The sequence below is a fragment of the Mya arenaria genome, chromosome 11 (genome assembly GCF_026914265.1).
Source record: "Mya arenaria isolate MELC-2E11 chromosome 11, ASM2691426v1".
NCBI lineage: Eukaryota > Metazoa > Mollusca > Bivalvia > Myida > Myidae > Mya > Mya arenaria.
In genome coordinates this window covers 32,030,234-32,057,418 of record NC_069132.1, presented here as the reverse complement: position 1 = coordinate 32,057,418, position 27,185 = coordinate 32,030,234, and the positions used below count along the sequence as shown (strand labels likewise).

The window sequence follows — 27,185 nt, the reverse complement described above, 5'->3', positions numbered from 1 at the left end:
TGATCTTGATCTAGCAATAAGTCCTATCAACACAGGAAACATTCCCAGATTGATCAATTTCAACCTATTGGAATTAAGAGAATCAACATTGGCTACAAACAAAGAACCCCTAAATTCCATCTGATTTTAACATTCAATTGCCGCAGTATACAGCCAGTCATAACAGGCTTATATACAGGAGGGAAAAATCTCACCTCATGATTAGGCTATAGTCCACCTCAGGGTTGGGCACACCAGGCGCTATGGGTTTGAGAAACTTGGACAGGTCATCACAAAGCCCAAGAATCAGTCGCCCACATTCCCGCCCGTTACCATGGAGATTGAGTATCGAGATACACAGAGAGGTGCTTGGGGCCTGGAAGGTATTTTAGATAGAATTATGTCTTAATTAACTATCTGAAGGAACAAACATTACCAAAGAATGAAAAAGATTATTGCTTCAATTGAAATAGCCAACAGTGAACTCCCCTTGCACTGGCTTAAATGCTGTCATTTATTCTAGAATTATAACAAAATTTTATCAAAAACTTAATAGTAAATAGAGCTTATATTTAACATTTAAGGTCTATTTCTTAGGTTGAAATGTGCTAACTTGCCTCTTTCTGGGAATGAGCAGATACTTTAAAGATTAAAACTCAGATATTTATGATCATGTGTCTTGAGAGACAGAGTACTGAGAGTTAAGGAAAGTGATATATCTATAAAAAAAATATTTTAATTTTGGTTTTTGTAACAACAGCAGAAATGAAGAAATTTGACTGTATTGAAAATGAAAATAAGAACTTAAAATAAACAAATATAAAATGCAAAGAAAATGGATGTATATATAAATGTCTCAAACATCCACATTTTGTGGTTAAGAAAATAATCAAGATGATTGACAGTTTAGGTAAGAATTCAATGGACAAGTTTTAATGCAATGAATACTATGTGGTTACAAAACACGAGGAGTAAATGTAGTTGTATGTGTAACTACACAAAACATGTCAAAGTTGAAGTTGATTGTAAAAGTTGCTTGCAAAATTTCGCTTTAAACTTGTACGCTCTCTGATACCCACATAAACTACTGTAAGTGTGCTTATCATATGATGTTATCATACCTTGTACCTAGTGCACAAAAAGTAGTCTACCCATACAAGTAGTACAAGTACAAGAAATACAAGTTGAAGTACATAGTAGTATTGTCAAATTGAAGGCACATTTATTATGGTAAATCAGCAATCAGGAGTGAATGATTTTTATCAGGTAAATCAACTGATTTAATAACATAATTTTGAATATCAGCCTGGTAAAAGTTTTGTAACATGCAATTATCAAATTAAAGTGGCTGCCCAGGGGTGCTGAGGCTGATCACTTTGTAATTGAAAAATGGTCGTTAACGAACACTAACCTATGTATAAACTTGTCAAAAGTATGAATTTTATGAAAATAAAGTACATGATGTGAAAGATAAATAAATATAACAATCATTCATGAGCATATAATGTTGAAACGAAGAGCCTCTTTTATGAGTATGCAACAAACTATTAGGGATTACTTTTTCAGTGATCCTGTGGGAAGGCATTATAAAACTGAATAAATGCCTTACCATTAAAGAGTCAGTAAATATTAATACAAAAAGAGGTATTTTGATGATTGTGAAATATAAATTTACATTTGCAAAATGAACTCAATGCATAGCAATTATCATTTAATTATTTGTTGTATACTTATTTTTTTAGGCTCTATATCTTCATAACATTTCAATAAGAACCACCAACCATCTCCTCAGTGGATACCACATATCTTCCTGATGGGTTGATCCATTTTGTCAGGCTCAATAAAGGTTTCTAAATTCATATCAAGCCTCTAAATTTATTTCAAGTCTAATATTCATACCAGATCTCTAAATTCCATATAAAGTATTACAACTAATATCAAGTCTCAAAATTCATACAAGCATGTAAATTCAAATCAAGTCTCAATTATATTCATTTTAAGTCTCTAAATACACACAAAGTTTACTTTTTTGAAATAATTGATATTATAATCTGCAATGTACTTAACAGAAGAAATACAATATTTACATGTGTATAAAATATCAACTATTTTGCTTAAGAATAAGTATCTCTGAATAATTATGAAAACAAAAATACAATTTAATAAAGCCTGTCACATTCTTATAAAACACCAACAGAACCAACAAAACCATAAAAACATGAAAATATACATAATAATATAATAAGCGGAACCAAACCTGTTCAAAGTAGAAGTCCTCCCGTAGATTGGCATTGAATTCAGTGTCTGTCTGAAGTTTCCAAGCTGAATGTGAATGGTTCACAATGTCAGCAAGATTGGTGCTTCCAGCTTGCTCCTAAAGAAAATGAGTACTGTACAGGCATTTCTCTCATTTTTTTTGTTTGGAATCTAAACACACCAGTATTTCATAATGACAGTGACCAAGATTATGAAAATAAGGTTTGTTAAGTGCACATGTACAGTTAATAATGACATGGTCATGGTAGTTTGTTTTCATTTTTAACTGCCCCCAAAGTGCAATCCAGTTCCATGGATTATGCAATTACTGATATGCCTACATATAGGTAGAGCTTAAAGAGACTTTAAGCATACGACAGACCTCATGATGGTTGACAGGGAGTGTTAAGTAAATAGTAAGGAGCTTGGATTTGCATGTGACATATCGCCTTTATGTTCTGAACATAAAAATTATGTGCTTAGTAATTTTAAAATCTCTCCCTGCATGACATAGTTACAGTATGGACACGGAAAAATGGATGGATGGACGATGCAATTTTAATATGACCACTTTGGTGGGCATAAAATGTTAGGCAGGTTTTAAACCGTTTTGCTTCATTACAGACATTACAATTTATCAACATGTGGTCCCACATACAATCAACTACCTTTATAGCAGTTGAGGCAACAGATCGTCCCACACTGTGTCCTGCAGGAGACATCTGGCTGTCCTCGGAGGTTCGTCTTACACGGGGATAGAACTCACCCGCCAACACACGGCGATCCACTATCACTTCACTGCAATACAGTTTGCTTTGTTACTCCCATCTCTTTAAGTAATTGTTCCTCTTGATTTAATAAACTTGAAATTTGAAAACCTTAACAAAGGAGTCAACTGTGATAACAAGATCACTGTAGAGTTAATGTCAATTCTAATCTTTTCTTTTTTTTGTCAAAAAAGGCCATAACTCAATAGTTATTAAAATCAGAGTGATGGGCCTTGCTACACATGTGCAAATTGTCTTCTGTAATATGTGTACCAAGTTACATATGATTATTTTGAACTGTTTATGAGATGATGATGCCAAAAAAAGAAACCAAGGCTATGACAATACCTCAAATGTTTTCTTCCAAAAGCAGACAAGCTAATAATGACTCATTGAAGCTGATATTGAAGCCACTATCAGTCCTCATGTTATTTGTATACCACAATTGTCTAAATTTCTAGACAAAAGGTAGCAAGAGTACCATGGCATTAGCTGACTCTAGATAATAATAAATACACAATGCCTATAGAGATGAAAAAGGTATAACAATAACATAATCTCAACTTTACTTTCTTTGAAAAACTGACAAACCAACAATACAAAAAACTTATAAAAACTGACCAGGAAGGTTATATCATACTATTACCTAGTCTTGACAATTTCCTTAAAGCAGTCATCACAGGTCCTCGCGTTGATTCCCTTAATTGGGGTAACTTGCTCCGAGCACCCCGCACAAACCACTCTGCCACAGCGACGACAGTGGTGTCGACGAGTGAACTAGAAAAATATTAAACTAATTAGTTCCTACAAATTTAGGAATGAATGTGTCTTTGAAATTGTCTCAATAACGTACTTTGGAACTGGGCTTGTCATGGTTGCTTCATTAAATTAGAATAGCAAATTATTGGTCAATGTCCTCCTTTTTCAGTGATAATGTAATTGAGAAATATACAGAAACTCCTGCTTAATAGTTACACTCAAAATTCACTATGTTGAAATCGTTGGGACATCGAGAAATACTACAAGATACTGAACATTTGATACAACCAAAATACAGAACATGTTAAATTAAAAGAAAAAAGTCCAAAAATGTTTGACATGACCAGAACTTCAAGATAACAGAGTTCGACATGGCGAGTTTCGACTGTAATTTTAAGATCTAAAACTGATATAAACTGAGTAAAATATAAGAGCATGCAAACATGTAATCATATATAATATATTATTAGTGCTTCATGGGACTGCAAGGAGGGCCTGAGTATTACTACTGTTTTCCCCGTATGTACCTACCATACTGAACCTCTCGTCTCCACAACACATGCACACAGAGGCAGAGGAGTCCGGCACCCACTTGTCTCTCGGAGGAGGCTCTGTTGGCATGGTGAACGCTTCCTTGCCAACCAGCGTCTGGAGTCGAGAGGAGGGGCTGCCAACAAGGGCCCCATGGGGAACACTGGCTGCAAGTCGTGTCGATCCTGTAATGATTGAAGTACAGTCGAGACTCGTTGGCTCGATATCTCATGGCTCGATATCCTCATTGGCTCTAACCAGATTAAAAGGACCAATTTTATTTTACTCTTTGTTCATATAAAATTTGATCGGATGGCTCAATATCTTGAGGGTCGATATTTCTCCACGCTCGAAGTAATTTTCTCGGTCCCAAATAAGAATTTCACACTTTGTTTTGTTTGCTTGGGTCGATGTCATTTTCACGGGTTCAGGAAAGAATCTCACACCTTCATTTGTTTGCTTGGCTTCATTTAGCACAAGGCGCTAATCGATCAAAATTGCTTGATTTGATTATAATTATTTTCAAATTTAAATGTTTTAACAGTTTGAATAAACATGCCATCACTTTAAGTTCTGTCTCTTATTGTTATCCATGTATAATTTCAATGCATCTTGATATAACTTATAAGCTATGTTTTTGTTACCCACTGTTTGAAATTGCTTGTTTGTTGTTTTCGCATAAATGTATTTTAATAAAAAATCAAATGATATTATAAGTATCGAATAAGTAATGTTACAAACTGTACGATGTGTAACTATGTCTTCTCTTGCGGAGATAGTGAAACCAATATCAAACAAGGTAAAGAAGACTTTTTGTAACGAATAATAAAAAAATAACATTCTGTTAGCAATCCAGCTTGGCTCGATATTCTCGAGGCTCAAAGTATTTTAGCCAGTCCCTAGAATATCGAGCCATCAAGTTTCCACTGTAGTTTATCTTTCATTAAAGTCTAGCTTAATGAACATGAACACAAACATTTAAAGATTTCATCCGCTCCTGGTTTTTCAAAATTCAAAATATTACTGATTTCTTCCTAGGAAACAAACTCAACCACAAATCATAGTGCATTTTGAATTAATTTTAATATATTTAATTTCTGATCCAGCATTGCCTGATCAGTACAGCTAAATCTATAATTTCAAAGGCAGTGAAAACTTTGTGAATTTAATTCTTTGGTAAATTTTGAAAACATTGCCAAGGCAAAAATTAAGGCAACAAAAGTTACCGGTATATCAATATAGTATTTTACCTTTAAAGCAACCCTCTATCCCCTTGAGCTGAGGCAATTCTTTTTAAATTATTTAACTGATATAAGTAAGTGCATTACCCTGAAGATCAATGCTACGTCTCTTTAGATGTTGAAGGTCATGTTTAGGCTGGGGACTATGTCGCAGCATTGGGCTTTCCCGTCGGGCATCGCCATCAATCGACGATGTTGATAGCACTGACGGGCTTCTCTCTTTGTCTCCTGAAATATTTGTCAGTCATACAGAGTGCTGGGAGTTGGACCAAATGTTAATTATCGATTAATTATCAAACATAATCATGCATATACAAACTTTTTCAATCTGTATTATATCTTAATTATTATTTTGTATTTCATTTGATTTTCCTGATTTGTCTGTCTTTTTCAGTCATATAGCCTGAATAATTATGGTATATTTTATAGTATATGAAAGGAAGTATTCAAATTTGGTATTCATTAGTTTCCTAAGAAGAAAAATATTATATGAATGAAATGGTAAAAAGAATCATACTATTTAAATAATCATTTAAAAGGCACAATCACTTTCAATATTCGCCTTGTTTCAATTGTTAAGAAGTAAAATGATGGCAAAATTATATGGCTACCAAAAAAGTATGATTTACTTCTAAAAATTACACACATTTTTGGAATCAATGGGACCTTTAGCAATTAGTAGGATCAGTTTTTATGATAAATATCTTACCATCAACATATTGGATCACAGTAAACTCCAAAGACTTTTTAGCATACAATGCCACCAGTGTGTTAAACTGCTCAGTGCTGAATTTCATCACTGGGTTGAAAATCAGCTTAAATTCCTTCTTAACCGTGTTGAAAGCCTTGCTAGCGAGCTCCGGTTTCATGTTCATGATGAGCTGTTCGAGAATGTAGCGAGGTGTCGATAGAAGGTGACTGTAATCATGGTGCATCGCTTCAGGAAGGCAAAGAATCATCTGGAGTAAAAGAGAACTGCCTTTGAAACTTTTGGTTAAACTAATTTCATGTATTTAAGCTTGAGTGCGACAACAGCCATAAGCTGATATAAATCAGGCTTAATTCACAAGATGTAATGTTATCCATTTTGAAAGCCCATGTGAATGTGCCTTTGGTTGGGTTAAAATCGCGAAGTTCTTAGGTAAGAGGCAGACACAGACACATAGGCCTACCAACAGACAAACTAGAGGTAATCTATTTGTATCTGTGTCTGTCTCTTACCCTATATTATATCCAAGTAAGGCAGTCACCTTATAAGGTGGTTTCTTACAATAAACCCCATTACAGGTTTCCACCAAGAAATTGACCTATGTATGATGAGTGTAATAGTCTACCTCAATATCCCGCTAATTTGTCGCAAATTCATTAGCATAGCAAGAACTTAAGTCATTTTTACTTTATGAAGAAATGTCTACATTTAGCTCTGCAAAACGAAATGCTTACAAAGACAATTACCTTCTCTCTTATTGATTTAAACCAGTCTAGTTTGGTCCAATTCATTCTTACTTAGACTGATTGCAAGATTATTTGGTTTATTAGTAACAAAGATGTAGTCTAATTCGATGCAACTCATTCTAAGACTGGATTAAAGGCTGGTTTGCACATAACTGACAATGAAAGATTTAACTCCTCACTAACCCAGGCACAACATATGTCTAACTCATCTGTGCTTAGACTGGATGCTAGCTGACCTAACATATAACTGGTAAGGTAGAGTTCAGCTTACAACTTACCCTGGAACTGATGTGAACCAGTCTAATACTGTCCAACTCATTCTTGCTTAGACTGGATGAAAGCTGACCTTACATATAACTGGTAAGGTAGAGTTCAGCTTACAACTTACCCTGGAACCGATGTGAACCAGTCTAATACTGTCCAACTCATTCTTGCTTAGACTGGATGCTAGCTGGTTTAGCATATAACTGGCAATGAAGACGACATCTCGTTGCTGGTTAAGAACGCCCACAAACTTTTTACACATGGACACACATGCTTGTAGATTGTCCACCCTCAGCTTATCTAAGATCTGTAAAATATATGACAGAGAATGAGGAGGTTTATTTGATAAAGACATGGACCTCATTTCCCAAAATTCTCGAAAGGCAATCCGAGCATGGGCTCCATCTTGGAACACATTTAACAGAGTTTCCATTTTTATAAAGAGGCAAAGATGCAGAGGAAAATCTGTTGTTTCTACTAGACATTTCACTGCTAATTTGGTTTATATACTTCGCAATTCCAATTTTAGCCAAGGTCTTATCCGGCCTTTTCTTAAAAACAGAAGGGCCTTAACAAAGGCTTTTACATTAGGCATACCATGAATGCCTGGGTCGTGTCTGGTGGGGTGGAGTTCAGCAGCAGCAATATGTGGCTCTCCTCAATCTCCTGGCAATAAAAAGGGGAAAAAATGAAAATACATTCTAAAATATTCAGGTAAAATGGTTATTATAAGGGTAACATACACAAAAGCAATTATTTTTTTTTATTCAACTTAACCTTAACCATTGTTACTGTTACCTTGACTCTTTGAATATCGTTTTTTTTTATTACTTATAAATATTGATACCAGGTATTATAATGGTTATGTATAGCATTTGCGCTAAATTCTTGTGCAAAAATTCTTCCATTACCTCCTAAAATATCAATGCCATGTTGATTTCAATTGGAAAAAGTAACCAAGAGCATTGAAATTCTTTACTTTTTGACATGTGGCTAACTTTATTTTTTATAACGGACACCAAAACATGTCTCTAAAACTCACTGACCATTTGTATGTCTGGGGGCAGATTTTCCAGTTGGCTCCAAGTTTTGGCAGTTTTGAAATCCCCGGCCTTTACAAGCAGTCCCAATACTTCCTGAGGGCTATTCTTTGTCCATTCCACTACTGTCTTCCAGTTGGTAAACCTGACATAAATACAGAAAACTTTGAATTTAAAATCCATGGCCTTGACAAGTAGTTTCAACACTTCATGTATGGGTGTATTCTATTCTTACTCCACTACTGGCCACTGTTGATAAATCTAACATAGATACAGAAAAAATTAAGCTTGAGAAGTTGTTTCTAACACTTCCTGAGGTGAATTGTCCACTGAAGTAGTGTCCTTAAGTTGGTAAACCTGACATTCATTAAAGGGCGTCCGCCCGGTTAGCTCAATCGGTAGAGCGTTGAACTCTGAATCGGACAACCCGGGTTCGATTCCCAGGCGGACCAGGTCACTTTTGTTGTGATTGGTTATGAAATCCTTTCTATGACCATTCACACTGTACCACTGCCCCTGGCATGTACAGAAGTTGTCAGTTCCTTGCAGAACTGTCACTCTGGGACCCTTTAATGTGCTCACGCCGGGACCCAGAGTATAAACTACTAACACAACCACTCATTAAAGGGCAGTTATTTAACTGAGCACAGAAGCTAAAAAGGCCAGATTTATTTTACTGTTTTACTTAGTTGAATATCTGTCTTAATCCATAGTGATAGGACAAATGAACACATTCAATGAATATTCAGTGTTCTGAATGCATCAGAATGGTTAGCACTGCTTACTTTTCAAGAATCTTGTGTCGTTTTTCTGCAGCAATTTTGTCTTCTTCGGAAACAATCTCAGAGCTTTTCAACGCCAATTTCATCTGTAGAGTCTTAGCACATTCTGTAATCTGCAATGTAGGATACAAAATTGCCCAATACTTCATTTAACTTTTATAACACATCGAGGAATCAACTGTAATTCAGTTCCGCTTCAATTTGAATGTATGTCTTGGTAATACAACATGCAGTTAACAAGCCAAGGCCAATGCCCATCTGTTTCTATAATAAGGCATAGCATAACATGCATTTTAGTCAAAGCCATGGGACTTACTAAACCTGAACTATTATCATTGTGAACATGTGTATAAAAATTTTATGAAAACTGATGAACGCCAAGATGGGAGAAACATGTTCACAGATATCATGCTAAAGTTATACATCTTTTAAACCTTTTGATAGGCTAAAATAATGGAATTTGAAAGAAATTAGAAACATACCCTGTAGTAGACTTTAATCTGCTTATATCTCGTCTGCATTGCTGTGCTCATCGTGTTATTCATGTCACGTCTGCTCAAACACAGGGTGAACAAATCCAGATCATGTTCAATGCACAATTTCTCATGCACCGATAACACCTCATGCGCCATTCGATCCGGGGACTTCATCCTATGCAACAATGTCATCACTTCTTTGGAATTTTCCTCCTTCAAAGGTACCTGGTCATTTGGTACATTACAAATTTTGTGTAATGCACAGCAGATGACAAAATCATGCAGACATGTAAGACTGGTTTGTTTTCTTACCAGATTGACTGGTATACTGTCAATGATACGAATAATTTCAGTCCATTTTCTCAGCTTGAATAGTTCATTGAATAAATCTGTCAATAATGCCCGCAGATTTTTACTTTCGTGCAAGCTCAGTATGTTTGTTTTGTATCTCTCGATAATGTCACTTGTTAACATTTTCAGAATTGGGTCGTCACCCTTCAAAATTTCGGGATCTTCAGTTGCTACCAGAGGTACTATGTAATTTAGCAGATGTCTCTTTAGAGTAGGATACTCATACGACAGTTTCTCGTAACGATAGCTTCGAATATCTAGTGAACTCATTGATGATGCTGCTCGAGATCGTTTCAAATTCAAGTTTTGCTGAAGGCTAGACTCTAGTGAACTCATGCTTCCACTGACATCAAAATAGCTATCATCAAATGCGTCATCAAGAGATTCATCGATATTGTCTGAACACATCAGGCTAACTAAGGTTGCAACCAACGAACAGTCAGATTTGATGTATTCAAGCGTGTTTGGTGTCAGACTGTATGTCAACTCTGTATCGCTGGCTTCACTATCTAATGACTTGATTTTCTCATCAACTTTCTTGATTTTCTCCGCATGCAGAATCGAGGAAAACTCAAATGCGACCATGAAAGCTTTTTGCACCGGGAAAACGTCTACTTCTATGGAAAACCCTAAAAAATTAAAGATCATTTGTCATCATAACAGTTACATCAGTCTTGATTTCAATTACTCATTTCAAATGACCATCACTGTAGCTGTACGTGCATATATATTTAGCAAATTGGTAGCGAAAAACAATGAAATGCATCATGAACTTAATTCAAACTTTGTGGAAAGTATTTGTGAGGGTTTCATATTTGCAAAAATCCATGATTAATAAAATCATAAACTCATAATTGAACAATACATGAGAAATGGAATTTCCAAAATCACAAAGTCATGAACTAAGAACCTCTCTTAATAAGAGCAATTTCCAGAAATATTGCCTAACCAGATTCTCTCTTTGATTTAGTCTCCTCGCTGCTCATCAATTGGTTCAATTCCTGCTCCTTTTCCCCGCTCAATTGAGTCGCAATAAACGCAATGAGTCCATCAGTTTCTTTTGCAATTTCCTGTTGATCGATACTGGTGATGAAATCCTGCCGATACCATAGAATCAACTCTGGTATTGTGACCTGCAATATTCATAATGAGTAGAGAAGCAACCATTACAAGCCAATACTCACTTCATAACTTAGAAATTGCTTAATCTTTCTCTCTTCATGATTTACCTATTTGTTTAAGTTCAATGCAGATCATATCTTGCTAAATACAAGTGTATATTCCTTCAAATAAATGACCAATTCAAAAAGGACCTTTCCCAAAATGCAAAGACATTTTAAGCAGAAACTAAATGTACATGCTTGGTTTTTGGTAAAAAAAAAGGAAAAGTAATATCACCTTTCTGTTGCCTTTGTCCACAGTGACACATGCCTGAAGATACTCTTTCAAATACAAGGAAAACTTGTCTGACACAGTGGACGGTTCAAGCACCTGTGAATGAGGTATAAGAAGTCATTTCATAACAAAAAATATATCAAGTGAGAGTAACTCTAACAACTGTTGTTTTGCCTAATTTATTTATTTTGCATGACAAAAATAACAAGACTATAGACATTACAGTATTTCTACTTTTTTTCTTTTCAATTAAATTAGTTAAATATGCAAATAAATCAACCACTCTTCATATCAAAAGTATTCCCTTTTTCTACAGAACCTGAACAGGAGGTGAGGATGCACAACAGGAAGTGGTTGCAAACAGCAGCTGGGAATTTGGGGATGGGCCCAAGGTCATCCAGGGATCACAGGGGTCAAGTGGGTGAAGCCGGTGCTCCAGGGCACGACCCCACTCAGAGGGGGCTGGCAGGCCTGCACGGTTAATCTGGTACTTCAGATCAAACAAACTGAAATTTCAACAATACATCACTAACGATTTTGATTATAAAACTACTTTGTCATTTGATGCAAAGATGATTTTGTTACACATGCTTTGCATAGTATAAACATATCTACCATGTCTCACAGCTATCGATGCATTATGGGATCGTTTTGGTTAGGTTAACTATAACCTATTTGGATATCACGATAACCGAAATGGTTAACTTAGCCGCCGCATTTTCTGCCTTTATACAAACGGATAAACGGTTTGGATAAAATGGCCAACTTGGTTAAAGTTAACCGCTGGACAACTTTAACCAGCGGTTAAATCTAACCAACTTTTATACAATTGGCTGCAGAGATTTTTGTTTACCTTTTTGTGAATGGGGCCAGGGTCATTGGATTGTGACAATAGTGACAAAATGCCTATTTGCCTAAATGCCTAAAATGTGAGTTTACCATAGTATATTTCAAACAAGGAAACAAAGCAAAGCCCCCTCAAAAATCCTTGCTTTGAAGAATTTTAAGAGAATAAAACTGCATTTAGACATATAATATAGATCTGTAAAAGTTGACTTGTTAAGAACTATACAAATATCTTAAGGTACTGGGTATGTGAATTTTGAGCCCAATTTATGTGAATAAAGTATTCTACCTTTTGTGATTGTGAATAGCGCTGATTTTCTGCCCCATTTTTCAATAAAAGAAAAAAAAATGAGTTTGCATGATTTTCAAAATATGGCCAACATTAAAATATATGAACCATGATAAAGAAAATGGTAACACCAAAGCCCTAACAATATTTTGTCTCTTTTACAGCCAAAATTAGAAAAAATGATACCCTTCCAAAAATTGATTTCTTTCCATTTGAAAATAAAATTTCATGCAAATCCAGCCTCTTACTGTACCTGATTATTCCCAGTTGTCCAACTCTGTAGGAGAATGTACTCAGGAAAATCATCTGTTCTGGTGCAGTCATGTCACTGTATTCTTGGAGCTCTCCCGGCTTATCAGTTGATCCATTCTACAACAATATAGTGTGGGTATAGGACAGAATAATCTAAATAAGTACACTAATAGTTCAATTGAACAAGAGCTACACATGTTGATGCCTATGCTCAACTATTTTTTCTTAGTTGTTTAAGGATTTTAGCTCATGCAAAAAAATGTCATTCATACAAAATGCATTTAAAGTCTATCCACAAACCCAATCTGAACTACAAATAAAGACTGTAAGAAAATTACCATTTTCTCCATCATTTGAAAATGGTGCATAAAACAATGAATGGACATCAGAGACTGCAGGTTGCCATAGAAACACTTTCTCTGTGCTGGATCCAGTTGTAACAAGTCTGCTGATTGGAGGAGACAAGTTTGTGCGATGATGTCATAGAATTCTGTGCACTTCATCATCTTCTGAGCACATGTTTTGTCAAACAATCCCTGGGCATTGCAGCCATGGGATATATCTGAAATAATGTTTATTCAGACTGTGCAAAAATGAAGTTTTTTTTGTACCTTTTTGTAAATTTAATTACATTAGTATTAACATTATATGTTGCCTAGTGTGACAGCATTATTTGAAAAATAGATTTTATTGTATAACAATAATGATAATTTCCTTTTAAAGCTCAAATGCTCTTTAGAATAAATAAAAATTGCACAAAATATTCCAAAACAAAAATAGTGACCTTAACTGAATCCTGTTTTAAGGGACTTCAGGTGTTTCGAGAAATTTGGGCCTGGAGGTCCAGGTGAGGAGAGAATGCCTACTTTAAGCCTTCTTTAAGTGACCCCCCCCCCCCCCCCATAATCTGTGTACAACCTGTGTATTGATCTTAATCTTCTTACCTTGATCCCTCTTATTAGATCTCCGATCCGAGTATCCTGCTGTGCAGTTTGGGAGGGTTTATTATTGAAATGGACCCTAAATAGTCCTGAGCCAATTAACGAATACACAGGAAATTGGCCCCTACTGTGACACCAGTGCAATTAGCAGAAGATGCACAGCTGGGGATTATCATGCCAAACATTCCTTAAACTAGGCCTTTAACACAGAAGCCAAAAGACTGTTGATGGTAGCATTGAATAAACTTAAACACTTCAGGGAGCATAATATGCATGTATATCTCCTTAAATGTCATGCTTTTCTAGTACCATAGAACTTTGTTCTCAGTTTTTCCTTGAGAAGAATACCTTTCATAAGAGCAATAAGCTTTGATAGAAGCTGCCTCAGGAATTGTTCAGCATTGGGAAAACTGATCCCAGTTTCTGCGTTCCCAGCATTGTGCACCTCAACTCCATTTGTGATTTCAATGTCTGGAAGGAAAAAAGACATACAATTAACATGTATTTTAATATGTATTCTCTTGGTTTATAGAAAGTGTGTGGTTTAAAGACAGTGATATAACATCTAAAATTTAATTCTTGATAAAACAAAAAACAAAGTGATATTAGTTTTCTACCTCTCACCAAAGAGGTCAAATGTTCAAGCTTCATCTATAGATCTTTAACATGGTCCCGTAAAATGGACAACAGTAATGATTTCTGTGAAAGAAATGGCTTGATTTTGATTCTATAAACTGTCAGCTTTCATCAGAATTGAGCATATAGAAATTAGTTTTGAATACAAAACATGCATATCTAAGTACCGTAAGGTTAACTTACTCATTCCCACGCTTACCTGAGGCAATGGTAGACAACTACTGGGCAGATGGATACAACAGTTATTTACAATAACAGCTATCCATATTAAATACAGCGCAATTGACTATTCAACCCTTTCTTTTATGACTTGTATTACTGATTACCATGCATGATACAAATGAGCCAACAGCTCATGTATATTCTAATCAGGGCACTAGCTTATGGACTTCATGAAAATTGCACATTAAAAATTTAAAGAAGGGCCATAATTTGCATATATTCCTAAAGTTTCCCAACTTGCTTTATTCAGCAGGTCTATTGATTGTGAAGTGAAGTGTTATTTTAAGTTTCAATCAAAGACATTGAGTGGTTGGTGAGATATGGACTTATCTGGTAATGGTAACAAGAAGTCATACAAGGGCCCTAATTTGTATAAAATCATGAAAGAGTTAACAAACATGCTTACCATAATTTCATAGGTCTATTGACTGTGAAGCTTTGTTTCAAGATTCTATCCAACTCATTGAGTGGATAGTGAGAAATGGAGTTAAAGATAATTGCACGGAAAACTTTTACCACACTTCCATAGTTGATCAAGGGCTATGATTTTTAAAAGAAATCAAGCAACATCGTAACCCAACATGCTTCATTTTGTAGGTCTGTCAACTGTGAAGCTTTGTCATTAGTTTCAATCAAACTTGATAGTACTGGCACCCACAATTTCAACCAGACAAACAGCCTTGTATAAAGTATCAATCTAATACCTCAACGTTGGCCTTGACAGTAATTTGCATGCAAAACTGTGTCAAACTTGTGGCGTCGGCCCTATTGCCAACACCTGGGTGAGTAGAATAGCTTTCCTTCAAGCTTATGGTGTGTGTCAGGTTTAGATATAACTTACTTGGTCCCGGGCTAACTTGAAGCAATGGTAGACGTTTACTGGGCACATGGACACAACAGCTGTACACAATAATGTGTGTCAGGTTCAAACTTAGCTTTGCCGCAACTTTCTCCAGCCTGAAAAATAGGTTGATACAGATTCTTAAGTTTAAAGGAGTATTATGATGCTGCTTTTCATTATGTGGCTACTGTCTTTTACTTGCAAATCACTGACATTTTTGAAATGTATAACAATCCTTTTACTTTACATAAGTCACCTCCCTATAAAAAACTGCATTGTAGACTTTGTGTGTTTTAGATCATGTGACGTCTTGTGTATTACTAATACTGTCTGTTTATTTTGTTGTTGTTTTTATTTATGATCATCATGATAATAAACAAGATATAAGGTTATTTTCTACCACTTGACTTGTCTTTGTATTTTCCATTACATAATAACTTCTTTAAGCCCATGTTGAGAGCGCAGTGGAGCGAACGCTAATGCTATTCTGTTCATTTTCTGTTAAATAAAGGTCAGAACCAGACAAATATCGTAGCCAGAGATATGTACTTACTGTCTGTGGCAACATGTGAACCAAGTTTCATTTGAATAATATGAATAATTTTTGAGTCATTGGCAAGGTTTAAACATTTGCACAACAATGACGATGATGCCAACAACACGAAGGCTATCAGTATAACAAAGATATGTAAATTAAAAAGCCGGCACAAAAAGGACATATAAATGATTAACTTTGTAAACATGCATTTTATTTTAATTGTCACTTAGAAGAACGGCTCAGTTCTAATAAAAAATGTAAAGAAATAAAAGCTGGACATTACTTTGCAGGAGCCATCTTCTTTTTGAACATCATGCGCCCAAGGATACGTAATGGCCCCTCTTCCAGCACCTCGAAGTAGTTCTTCGGGGCAACACGGGACTCTAAAACAGGAATTGCATTCAATACAAAAAATACCGAGTTGCATTAGGTCCTAGATGTGTTTCATTTTGCATCTTTTGAGTCTATACTAAGGTTAGTGATTCATGTTCATCTTTGATTCTATTTCTTGTGTTATCAATAACAATTACTAGTATAAGGAATGTAGAAAAAAATAGTTCCAAACCTTTCCCTATGGCTTCAGATTCCTCCACCAAGAAAGCGAGCTCCTTGCAATGTTCATACAAACTCAGCAAATAGTTCCTTCTTGGAGTTGCTTTACTGCTGTTTGCTCTACATATACACAATATATACATGTATAAGTGAAATAAAAACAAAGAAAAGATAAATTTTGTTAAAATAAATAAATGTTACAATCAACACAGTTTACAAATAGCAAAAGGCAATTCTGACGTCAGTAAAGAAATATAATGTTACACCAATCAAGCCTATAAGCCAGGATAAACATAATTACTTTTAAATGTCTCCCACAATTCAGTTTTTTCATTGTTTTGTGAATGGGGCCTGGGCCCTTTAAATTGTGGAAATAGTGACTCGTAATAAGTGAAATAGATAGACTGTTATAATGATGATTTTTAAGACAAAAGTTAGAAATGAGGCTGAGGATAGCTTGCTATAATGCTATATTGAAATACATCTCAGGATCTTTATAAAGGTATTTACAACAGTCCTTTTTAAACAGTGGAAGAAAATTATATAATTCTTTTGCTCATTTTGGAATAGTGAAGGCTGCCCATTTTAGGCAGAAAAATAACACAGCAATTACCTAAAAAATTGCCAATGAAGCAATTTTTAACTTTATTTCCATTAAGATTTCAATTCATGTCACTTACCCAGTTACCAAGGCCAATATTCCTGATGCGGGGATATCCTTCTCCATGAAATTGATGAGCTGCTTCATGCTGTGATGGATAACAGGCTTTTCTGACCTTGACCCTTGACTACCAAGTCTCTCCCTAACCTCTGACATTAACCTCTCTGTCCTTGACTCAGGACTCAAATGACCTTGACCTTTTGACTTGTGATGACTGAAAGCTTCCTCTACCTTTAGAACATATTTGGACTGATTCTGACGCAAAGTGGCCAGTTCTTTGTTCTTGTCAGCCTTTAGAGAGAATGTCGCATGACACAGAAAATGTTGAGCACTTTTTTGGAATGTTTTAGCAAGCAGAATGTGTTCCTTACTAGGAATTTCATCCTCCACTCCTAGATTCAATATCTCTTGCATTTTATAAAAAATTTCACGGAATGTTAGAATTTTGTTGACTCTTTGTTTTGGAACAGTTTTCACATTTTTTGGTTCTAATGTCTGAATTGGTGATTCAGCGATCATCTCTTGTTTTGGCAAGTGTGATTTTGTCACACTCATCAGATGATTGCACACATCCCAAGTTTTACCAGCAGTGAAGGTCAAATCCATTAATATCATCACAGGAACATTCTCAGGCTTAAAGATTTGAGCAATATTGTTTGGCAGATCATCAGCTTTTCCTATGACTGGAAGTTGCGGAATGGGGGAAAATTTCAAAATCTCATCTGCAACACCGGTCACAGATGCAGTTGCCAGCCCTGCAGCTGCCACATTGGCTATCGCTTGAAGGCCTGATTTGTTTGGCAAGGTACTGAATTTAGTAGGAGCACTGCCAGATTTACTTTGCAAATTGCCAGATGGGGCGGTTTCTTTTCCAGTTATTCCCAAGATGGATCTGAAGGCTTTCTGAAATGCCTGGGAGAAATAAAACTCCACAGCTTCTGGTCTGTTTTCTAGCTTGAAAAGCTGAAAAGAAGAACTTGATAATTAATTCCAAGCTCAAATTATAACAATATTATCATATAATATAAATCTGCCTTTTAAATTATCCACATTGAAAACAATAGTTTTCCAATCAACAGACACTGTTTCTAATCTTTGTTAAAATTGTACTGACCTTCAAGATTTGTTTAGTCTGTGTGAACTGGCCTTTCCGTATAGACATGGTGAGCAGGGTGACTGGACTTGCCAACATAAGGGAGATAAGCCTTGGTGACTTCATGACACCTGGTCGCCTGGCAATGGTTACCCTGGAAACCTCTTCTGTTTTCTTGGTAACCACCTGTGTCCCACTACTGACAGATACTTCAATCACCCCATGTGAACGTCTTCTTGTACCTAAAAATAAATTAACGAATATCATACAATTTACTTCAGGTCTGAAAACCAACATGACCTCAGCATAATAAATCTTTAATTACTTTACAGTGAAATCACTCAGCTATAATGCCAGAAAGGTCTTTACATTAACATTTAATGCATTTGGAATTTTGTGTATTATTTTTTAAACTCCACTGAATCACTAAGTTCAGCATAGTATAATATTCTTTTGTTTTGTCATTTAGTACATGTTCAAATTCAGGGGTTATCAAAACTAACCAAGGCAAGTGTATATACAACAGATTTTGTTCACTTGTTAGCAAAAAAATATAACTTGCAAAGCAAATTTTCCTCAATACCTGAAATTTTCTTTTTCCTGGACTTGCTGCCACCACCATAACCTCTAATCTCCACTTCCTCATCTGAGGAGCCACCAGTTGCCATGACAACCTCCGGCAGAATCTCGCCAGGCATACGAGGGATGTGCTCGTCTGAGACCAACTGGTACCTCCAATGAGCCTCACTTGTAAATCGTTCCAGCTGAGTGATTCTCTTCTGAAGAGTTTCCACAGTAACACTTGACTTCACAAGGTGACAGAGTGCATCTTCAATATCAGGGTCAACTTCTGGAACCATCTTGGCTGCAGCTTCATTGGCTGACTTGTATCTGTCTCTTGTATCACCTTTACTGCCATGAATATGGTATTTTGCAGCTGAGACATCTAAAATACATCCTTTGAGCAGAGCTAGGATGTCCCTGACCAGATACTCATTTGCAATATATCCAACTGTATCAAAATTCACAGAACTTGAAGTGCTTATGGAGCTTATGTTCTCAGAAATGCTTGATTGTCTGCCATCAAGGTCACCACTATTTCTACTTCTATTTCTTACAATGTCTGTTTTCAAGGTCTCAAGAGCTTTTCCGACTTTGTCCATATCAATAGATGGCCTTTTTGCATCCACACTCGACTTAATTTCTGCACTTGTTGACAGATCCAAATAAGGAACATCATAAGCAGCGGAGAGGTCTTTCAAAGGGAGGTTATCCACAAGCACCTGAGGTAACTTCCCCGTTGAAGAGCTATGCTTCAAGGGAGATAATACAGCAGGTGTGACAACACCAGTACTGGCACTTCTGACACTTTTATTATCGTCACCTTCATCGCTGTTGTATTCTGATGTCTGGTACATCTCTTGAAGGTCCTCATGAGTGAGGAAAAGCAAACTGAATATATTTTCTAACAATTCTACCCGAAGCGTCAAAGGTTGTAATCTTGCCAAATACTGTTTTACTTGATTAAACTTAGCTGTCACATGATTTTTGTAAAGATTTTGAACATTTATGTTTGTGCTAGTTTCTTTGAATTTATCTTGAACAAATGAATCGGGATCTTCTGACAAAGATGTTTCACTATAAGTTCTAGAATGGTCAGTCTCAGAACTACTTTCCGACAAGTATTGCTTAGTCACTTTGTGCCGATTATGAACTTGAATTGGCTGGGTCAGGCGTTTATCGGCACAGTCTGCACAGAACAAGATGGTGTCCATCACACCCTTCAGGACACAGTAGCCGGTGTATATGGCCATATCCTTCATCTGTTCCAGGCTTGGTTTTCCTGGCTCTGCCACGCTACCTTCAAATCGGACACTCTTGACTTTCTTCTTTTCAGTTTCATCTGTTTGACCTTTTAGCATAAAATCATGAAAATAGGACCGTCTCTATAAGTATGCTACTAATACCTTTCAGATTTAAACAAGACCCCATAATTGACCGACAACCCAGGTCTGTTTTTCTCAACTCTATACACATGTTTCATTATTTATTACTAGATACACAATCATGCAGCAAATAATTTAAAGGGTAATTAACTGTTTCAATGTAAGATCACAATTTATTTTTACGAGTGAGCACCAAAAGCTATATTTCACAAGTGGCATATTAAATGAGGTGAAATATATTGTGATCTTACACTGAAACATTTTTTCTTTTTAAAATATGCTTATAAATCATATGAAATGACAATTAATTTTAGTTTTCATGAAAAACATTCCAAATACTATGAAAACATAACATTGTCCTTGAAATTATATCCTAGCCCTGTGCGAGCTGACATTTGATAATGAAGTATAAAGATCAGGGGCCTTATTCAATAAGCATCTTAGTGAATAGTTTAAATTAGTGAGAATATCATATTTTTTTACATTGATTATTTTAAATACCCGCAACTTTTCATCAGATCTATACATAAAATTCAGATTAGAAAAAAAGGCAATTTTTCACTAAGTTGAAAATTGTTACTTAGATGGTTATTGAATACGGCCCCAGGCTAAAATTTAAAAACGTGAAAAATATCAATCAATCATTTTGTTTCAATGATAAATATCTAAAACACACCGGAAAACATGTAAGATTTTCCATTTATTTCCAACATTAATGCTTTATCACAACATCCATGATACAGTTGCCACAACATCCAAAATTAAAAATAGTAAAGTTTTCATTGTAAGTTTTGATTTATCGAATTATCTTTAAGGCAAAATAAAAAGTTGCAAAATAATGTAATCACATAATCTATCTGAAAACTAAACACATTACCCAACAGTGGGACTTTTTGCAGCAGCGTGAGCACCTCCTGTTGATCAAGGGAAGATAAGCGTGTGGAGTTTTGTAGAACGTACAGCACTGAGTGATTCTCCAGGCCCCGAAACAGGTCTGCAGCCCTCTGCAGCTGGGGTTTACCCGAGTCCTCTGACATCAGGGGCCTGTACAAGATAATATAGTTGTTGAGGTTACAATAATTTCAGCAATTTATACTCCCTGACTGCCAATAAAGCCCCCAAAACGTAAAATTCTCTATGCCAGTGAACTCATCAATTATGTGTGCTCAAGTCTGGGGTTCATTTTACCTCTTTCATCTTAATGCACCTGATAGGCCATTTATTTGATATGAAGAACATCCGAAACTTGAAACCAGAGCACCGTTGAGTGAATACCAACGTTAAGTGTAAATGTTGGAATCCAAGGAGCAGAACTCAACAAGTTTTATAGCAAAAGATATGGACCTTGCTGTAAATTTTGTGTATTGACACTGGCATGATGTTTGCAAAGTTTCATTTGAATATTTTTAGTAAGGCAAAGGTAAAAGTTTTGCTCACAACACCAACACAAAGGCTATAACAATCCCCTAAATTTCTTTGAAAAAAAAAAGACAAGTTAAAAATCATTTAATTTTGGAAGTTTTCTCCTATACATTAAAAGTCTTGCAGCCTTTCTGACATATATAAAGTTATCTTAGGATGATTTATTATTACAGAATAGTTTACACATAAACATTAGTTATAGTTGAATTATTATCGATTACATACACAAACAATGCTTCTTAAAATGTAAACTATCCTTTGCAGCTTAAACTTTTGCAGATAGATTGTAGTTTATACCACTTTGCCTCAGCTTGATTGCATTTACTATGTTCTTTGGAAAACATACACATACACAATTTAACAAGAGATTAGTAACGAAGATGTGTGCACCATATTTCACTCATTTTGCTTTCTCCGATGTAGAACATTAATTATATAATTATTGAATATCGACATTATTACACAATACATTTAAACTTAAACAGTTTTCAAGATACTGCACTAACCTTGCTTTCTCCATGCACCACTGTATGAGGTCAATCTGGTAGGCCAATTTGTTGCACCCAAGGGTTATAGCTGGATGTTCACTGGATGTCTGCCAAATAAATACTTTCAACCCTTATATTGTGCCATTGTATAAATATTTTATACTTTATTTTTGCAAAACATAAATGAGCTTTGACACTCAGAAAATCCTACAAATGAATAGTTTGCCATGAAAATTGGTGCAAAATATTGAATGTAACTGATACCTGATCATCCCAGAGTGTCTCCAAGAGTTCTTTCCCCTCATCACAACTGTAGCAGAAGGGCCAGCCCAGCAGAAGGAGAAGGGGTTTCAGGGGTTGTAACTCTGATGGTTCGAGAAAACTGGCCAGCTTGCTGAACATTCTGCACTTAATAAGTGCTAATCCTGTTTCCTAAAATATTTAATAGATTTCTTTTTCAATCAATGTGGTTAAGTATTTTTTCCCCAGAAAGAACATCAACAATACCTTGACTTGATTTTAGTATAACAGTTGCTAACATCAAAAACAACAATTAGAATGATCATACTCGCTGGAACACACAATTTTAGGCCATACCGGTAATTTTTGTTTTCTTGTTTTATTTGAAATTGAAATTCAGTGGCATTTCAGGTAGCTGTCCTTTAAAAATGTCATGAGGAAAACTATAATTTAATACCTTGATTTTAGTATAACAGTTGCTAACATCAAAAACAACAATTAGAATGATCATACTCGCTGGAACACACAATTTTAGGCCATACCGGTAATTTTTGTTTTCTTGTTTTATTTGAAATTGAAATTCAGTGGCATTTCAGGTAGCTGTCCTTTAAAAATGTCATGAGGAAAACTATAATTTAATACCTTGATTTTAGTATAACAGTTGCTAACATCAAAAACAACAATTAGAATGATCATACTCGCTGGAACACACAATTTTAGGCCATACCGGTAATTTTTGTTTTCTTGTTTTATTTGAAATTGAAATTCAGTGGCATTTCAGGTAGCTGTCCTTTAAAAATGTCATGAGGAAAACTATAATTTTGGAGAATGAAAATGTATGTTAAAAAGCATGACCATGTGGGGAATATTATGACTGCTAAATACATCACACACATGTCATAACATCAAAAGAACCAAATAGCAACAACAAGCATATGTCAATATGTTGACTGACTTTCAATTTTTTTCCAAGCATGAAATTCTGATTAAAAATAGATCTAAATTGAATTGATGATTCTGTTTGATATTTCTAACAATCAGACCATTTGAAAAGGACAATATGGATTATGTCCAAATGAGTCTTGAACAAGAACATGCAAGACTATGAAAATATGAGTTGATTATAAATGCTAAAGAAAATGATGTGATATGACCTTATAATGCAAAGAAGTTTCCTAGTAATTTATAACACATTTTTTAAAAATACTTTTTGGCATTTTTATCAATAATTATTTTATTCATAATAATTATGTCCTATTTCCAAAAATGCTCAATGTGCATAAATATATTACAGTCAGATTACAATTGGTCTGCATGATAAGAAGCTGTTTTTTTAACTTTTTTTATCTCATATTTCTTTTTCACACATATTTCTCATTTACTGTATACTGGGTATACATAATTATATACCTTTTTGACATCAATTCTATAATTATTGTACTAGTAAATTGCATACAAAGTGATTATGCTAACTTCATGCTATAAATTGTACGCCCAATTGTAACGTCACTGTCATGATGTCATGAATCCCAATTTTTATTACATTTTTTGTTTTATTATACTTAATGCTTTTATCTGATGGAGACTAAAAAAAAATGAACATGTGGAAAAGTGGGAACTGTATATTCTTCTTTTATGGTTACATTTTGGAGAGTTATTATCATGGTAAGTTAGGCTTTAGGGTTAAGGTTAGGGAATAGGACCTGTGTTAGCTTAAAGGGACTATACACCAGATTGGCCCCAAAAAAGTTTTTGTCTGTAACAAACCTCAGGCCAATTATTTAATAAAATGTTTTACTCTTTGATATCATAATTGTAAAAAAAAAATGTAAAAAAAAATAGTTGCAGACCAGGGCCAAGAAGGCTTACCCTAAACCATTGGAATATTTAAGCTATATAACTAACTTGGTAATATCAAGTGATAACATCGACTATCAAATCACGCATAAGAATGAATTCTACTAGGTATACATACCTAGTAATCTTTTAAAATGGAAAAATACAAAAAAAAAGCAAAAAATAAATTAATTGTAAACTATGTGGTACTTCAGTAAGTTAGTTTTTTTTGCTATTTCATCATATGGTGTATAGCCCCTTTAAAGGCATAAAAGTAGTGACAGACTAATTATAAAACACTTCAGATTTACTACTATTATAGATATAGTAAGAAATCAGAAATTTGATTCACTATTTCATTAAGATAGGTGTACAAATGATTTACCAGAATGACTTCTAAAACATGGCGCTTTCTTTTCATGGTAAATATCAGTAACATTTTCCATCGCGAGCTGACATCACCAATACCCATCAAATGCAGCATCCATCTTTGTTCTTCTGTCAATTCAGCACAGGCCTGGTATGTTTCCACTGCTTTATTCGTCTCCAGTTCATAGTCAAGACGACAAAATTCTTCAAGAAGATGCACATTAGTATGCCCAACTAAAACTGATACAATTTTAGACTTGCTTATTATATCTGGCTCCAGGTCTGCATGTTCGATCAGTTTTGTGAACATTGTTCGCAGTGGAAGCTGAGCCAAAGGAACTGCAAAATCAAACATGGAAAAGATTTTGTAAATCTTTTCTGCATGATTTCTTTTTCTATCCTCGTCTATGTCAGCAGGTGTTAATGTATCAAGAAGGGAATTTATAGCATTTACGTAAACCATTTGAAGTGCTTTGTTGTTTTTCGTGAGCAGTGGAGAGTCTTTGTAACAAACACTGTCGATAAGGTTGTGTGTCGACACTGGCTGCGAGCTCAAAAGGTTCTGGAGAAAGCTCAAAAGTCCTGGCGACAGAGTCAGGGGGTGACTGTCGGTGATAGATGAATGAAGCCATTTGTAGTAAGTATAAATCTCCTGAAAGAAGAGAAACAATATTAAAAATAAAAACAAACAAATACAATAATTTAAAAGTTTGGAAAGATCTGGCATTGATTCATGTATGGTATATCAGCATTAAGCCATTTATGGTATTTTAAATGTTGAATCATTGTCAAAAATCCATGTAGAAATAAAACATTCATTGTATTGTAAAATTTATTTACTACAACATTTACAACTCATAACATTAACTCTGTCTTTATATTTTTAGTTATTCAAGAAGCACATAGTGATGCAATGAAAACAAAACATTTGGAAACTAATTATACATAAAAAAATTATCATTTAAATCATCAAATTTATGATTTACCAGATTTCTTTGATGTTTAGAAATTCTTTGATGTAAAGAAAATCAGGCAGATTTTATATAAGATATAATTTATACATTTACAGGTTAACTTTAGAAGACAAATACCTTTAGGTGAATGTCAGCAATAAATGGGCAAACTTCCAGCAAAAGTAGGTGAAACTCAGCTAGTTCTTTGTCTTTTGTAATTGCCTTTGTCTGAAATAATACATAATTCTAGATCAGAAAGGTTTGACAGGTTACCTGAAATTAACATTTAAAGATTGTCAACAATAAAATCTGTTTCCATCAAACCTTTATATTGATAGTTCAACTAAAGATAAATAATACTCTTCTGAGCTGGTGACATGCCAAAGGAACATTTCCATCAATTGAAAACACTAAAAATTATGAATAATGGAGTTAAAATGGAAAAGAAAGCATACAGCATGTTTCCCTTGAGTCAGTTTCTCTGTCTCCAGAAGACACAGCCATGAGAGATGACATGGGGAAGACACAAAAGCTGTAGATACACTGAAATGTATGCATGGATCACTTTTATTAAATTATTACAAAATAACGGCATCTCCAGTGATTTATTTTGGATTTATTACCGCCTGTGCCTTGCAAATTGGGAAAAAGAGTTCACTTTGGGAAAAATACAAAATCAGACCAAAATAGCTAATATAATGGTAAATATACATGTTCTAACTTTTTTATGCATACATTATGCTGTGAAAGAGTAAGTTACAAAGTATTGTCAAGATTTTGTTTATATTTCAAGAAATTCATTGCTTTTTTATTGATTAACGTAATGTACATTAATCAAATTGGGGGAAAAAAAGGGGGAAAAATGGATATTTTTCACAAGGAGAAACAGCCTTTAGAAGGCAGTAAATTGCACCAAAAAAAATCACTGATCTCTTATGACAATTTTAACTCATATTAAAGTACACAAGGCTCTGAAGCTAGGCTGCCGAACAATGAACCAAGAAGGAAATGTTCTGATGCCTCAATCTGCATAGATAATCATGCATTCAATCCCATTTATAAAAAAATAATAAATTTAGGAAAAACTTAAAATGTTTTTTGACACACAAAAAATAAATAAAATTACATTGTAATTATTTATAATAGCTTACTAACAATCTAAAGATGACTTTTCTTTTTCATATATGATGTGAAAGAGAAACATATACATAAGTCTTAATACATTTATTTGACATGCTACATTATAAAACATCATTTGCCTATAAATCAAAAACACTTGATTATTTAGATTTCTGTGTATTATACTTTTTACATGTACTGATGTAAACCTGTTGAAAAAACGTTCAATTAAAACTTTTTGTAAATTAACCTCCTATGGAATGGCTGAAGTGTAACATCTCGAAGAACTGCTTCAATTTGCTGATCTGGGTGTAATCTATGAATGAGTCTCGCTGTCGCAGCTGCCAATTCCCATTGTCCCAGGTATAAATTATTGCAGAAATGCTTGAATAAGTGTTCACCCTCGTTTGAAAGTAGTTGATCTTCACTTTTATTACTATTTGCCATGTTGGCAAACCCTCATATTGCCATAAATACGTTGTATCCGGGATAATTATCAATCTGTGACTTTATTTCCTCATTGACTTCCACCATTTTGAAAAGTCATGTGACCTTTCATCCTCTTTCTATTTTAAACAGCCAATTGAAACGGAGATCTGAAGGAAACCATAGAAGACTGGTTTCGTATTTTTTCTCCACAATTCT

At 34.8% G+C, this 27,185-nt stretch overlaps 1 protein-coding gene across 2 annotated transcripts in view; it reads right to left on the bottom strand.

Moving 5' to 3' along the window:
• LOC128208121 (zinc finger FYVE domain-containing protein 26-like) overlaps nucleotides 1–27,080 on the bottom strand; it is a 38,817-nt gene extending 11,737 nt beyond the window's left edge. Inside the window, exons 1-32 of one of the 2 annotated variants that reach the window (XM_052911478.1) lie at nucleotides 26,791–27,080; nucleotides 25,877–25,964; nucleotides 25,560–25,649; nucleotides 24,485–25,120; nucleotides 22,288–22,455; nucleotides 22,042–22,130; nucleotides 20,991–21,157; nucleotides 18,751–20,079; nucleotides 18,189–18,409; nucleotides 17,094–18,037; nucleotides 16,427–16,533; nucleotides 16,145–16,244; nucleotides 15,324–15,439; nucleotides 13,973–14,095; nucleotides 13,022–13,245; nucleotides 12,685–12,800; nucleotides 11,616–11,802; nucleotides 11,300–11,392; nucleotides 10,851–11,034; nucleotides 9,557–10,530; nucleotides 9,078–9,187; nucleotides 8,299–8,437; nucleotides 7,850–7,918; nucleotides 7,377–7,559; nucleotides 6,243–6,492; nucleotides 5,621–5,761; nucleotides 4,293–4,477; nucleotides 3,649–3,779; nucleotides 2,904–3,033; nucleotides 2,237–2,353; nucleotides 1,761–1,829; nucleotides 195–355 (exon numbers count right to left, since the gene is read on the bottom strand). In XM_052911478.1, coding sequence (XP_052767438.1) covers nucleotides 195–355; nucleotides 1,761–1,829; nucleotides 2,237–2,353; nucleotides 2,904–3,033; nucleotides 3,649–3,779; nucleotides 4,293–4,477; nucleotides 5,621–5,761; nucleotides 6,243–6,492; nucleotides 7,377–7,559; nucleotides 7,850–7,918; nucleotides 8,299–8,437; nucleotides 9,078–9,187; nucleotides 9,557–10,530; nucleotides 10,851–11,034; nucleotides 11,300–11,392; nucleotides 11,616–11,802; nucleotides 12,685–12,800; nucleotides 13,022–13,245; nucleotides 13,973–14,095; nucleotides 15,324–15,439; nucleotides 16,145–16,244; nucleotides 16,427–16,533; nucleotides 17,094–18,037; nucleotides 18,189–18,409; nucleotides 18,751–20,079; nucleotides 20,991–21,157; nucleotides 22,042–22,130; nucleotides 22,288–22,455; nucleotides 24,485–25,120; nucleotides 25,560–25,649; nucleotides 25,877–25,964; nucleotides 26,791–26,987 — 7,838 coding nt within the window. In that variant the 5' untranslated portion in view covers nucleotides 26,988–27,080. The remainder of the gene's footprint in view (nucleotides 1–194; nucleotides 356–1,760; nucleotides 1,830–2,236; nucleotides 2,354–2,903; nucleotides 3,034–3,648; nucleotides 3,780–4,292; nucleotides 4,478–5,620; nucleotides 5,762–6,242; nucleotides 6,493–7,376; nucleotides 7,560–7,849; nucleotides 7,919–8,298; nucleotides 8,438–9,077; nucleotides 9,188–9,556; nucleotides 10,531–10,850; nucleotides 11,035–11,299; nucleotides 11,393–11,615; nucleotides 11,803–12,684; nucleotides 12,801–13,021; nucleotides 13,246–13,972; nucleotides 14,096–15,323; nucleotides 15,440–16,144; nucleotides 16,245–16,426; nucleotides 16,534–17,093; nucleotides 18,038–18,188; nucleotides 18,410–18,750; nucleotides 20,080–20,990; nucleotides 21,158–22,041; nucleotides 22,131–22,287; nucleotides 22,456–24,484; nucleotides 25,121–25,559; nucleotides 25,650–25,876; nucleotides 25,965–26,790) is intronic. The other variant, XM_052911479.1, reaches the window with a different exon arrangement.
• Nucleotides 27,081–27,185: the final 105 nt, after the last annotated feature.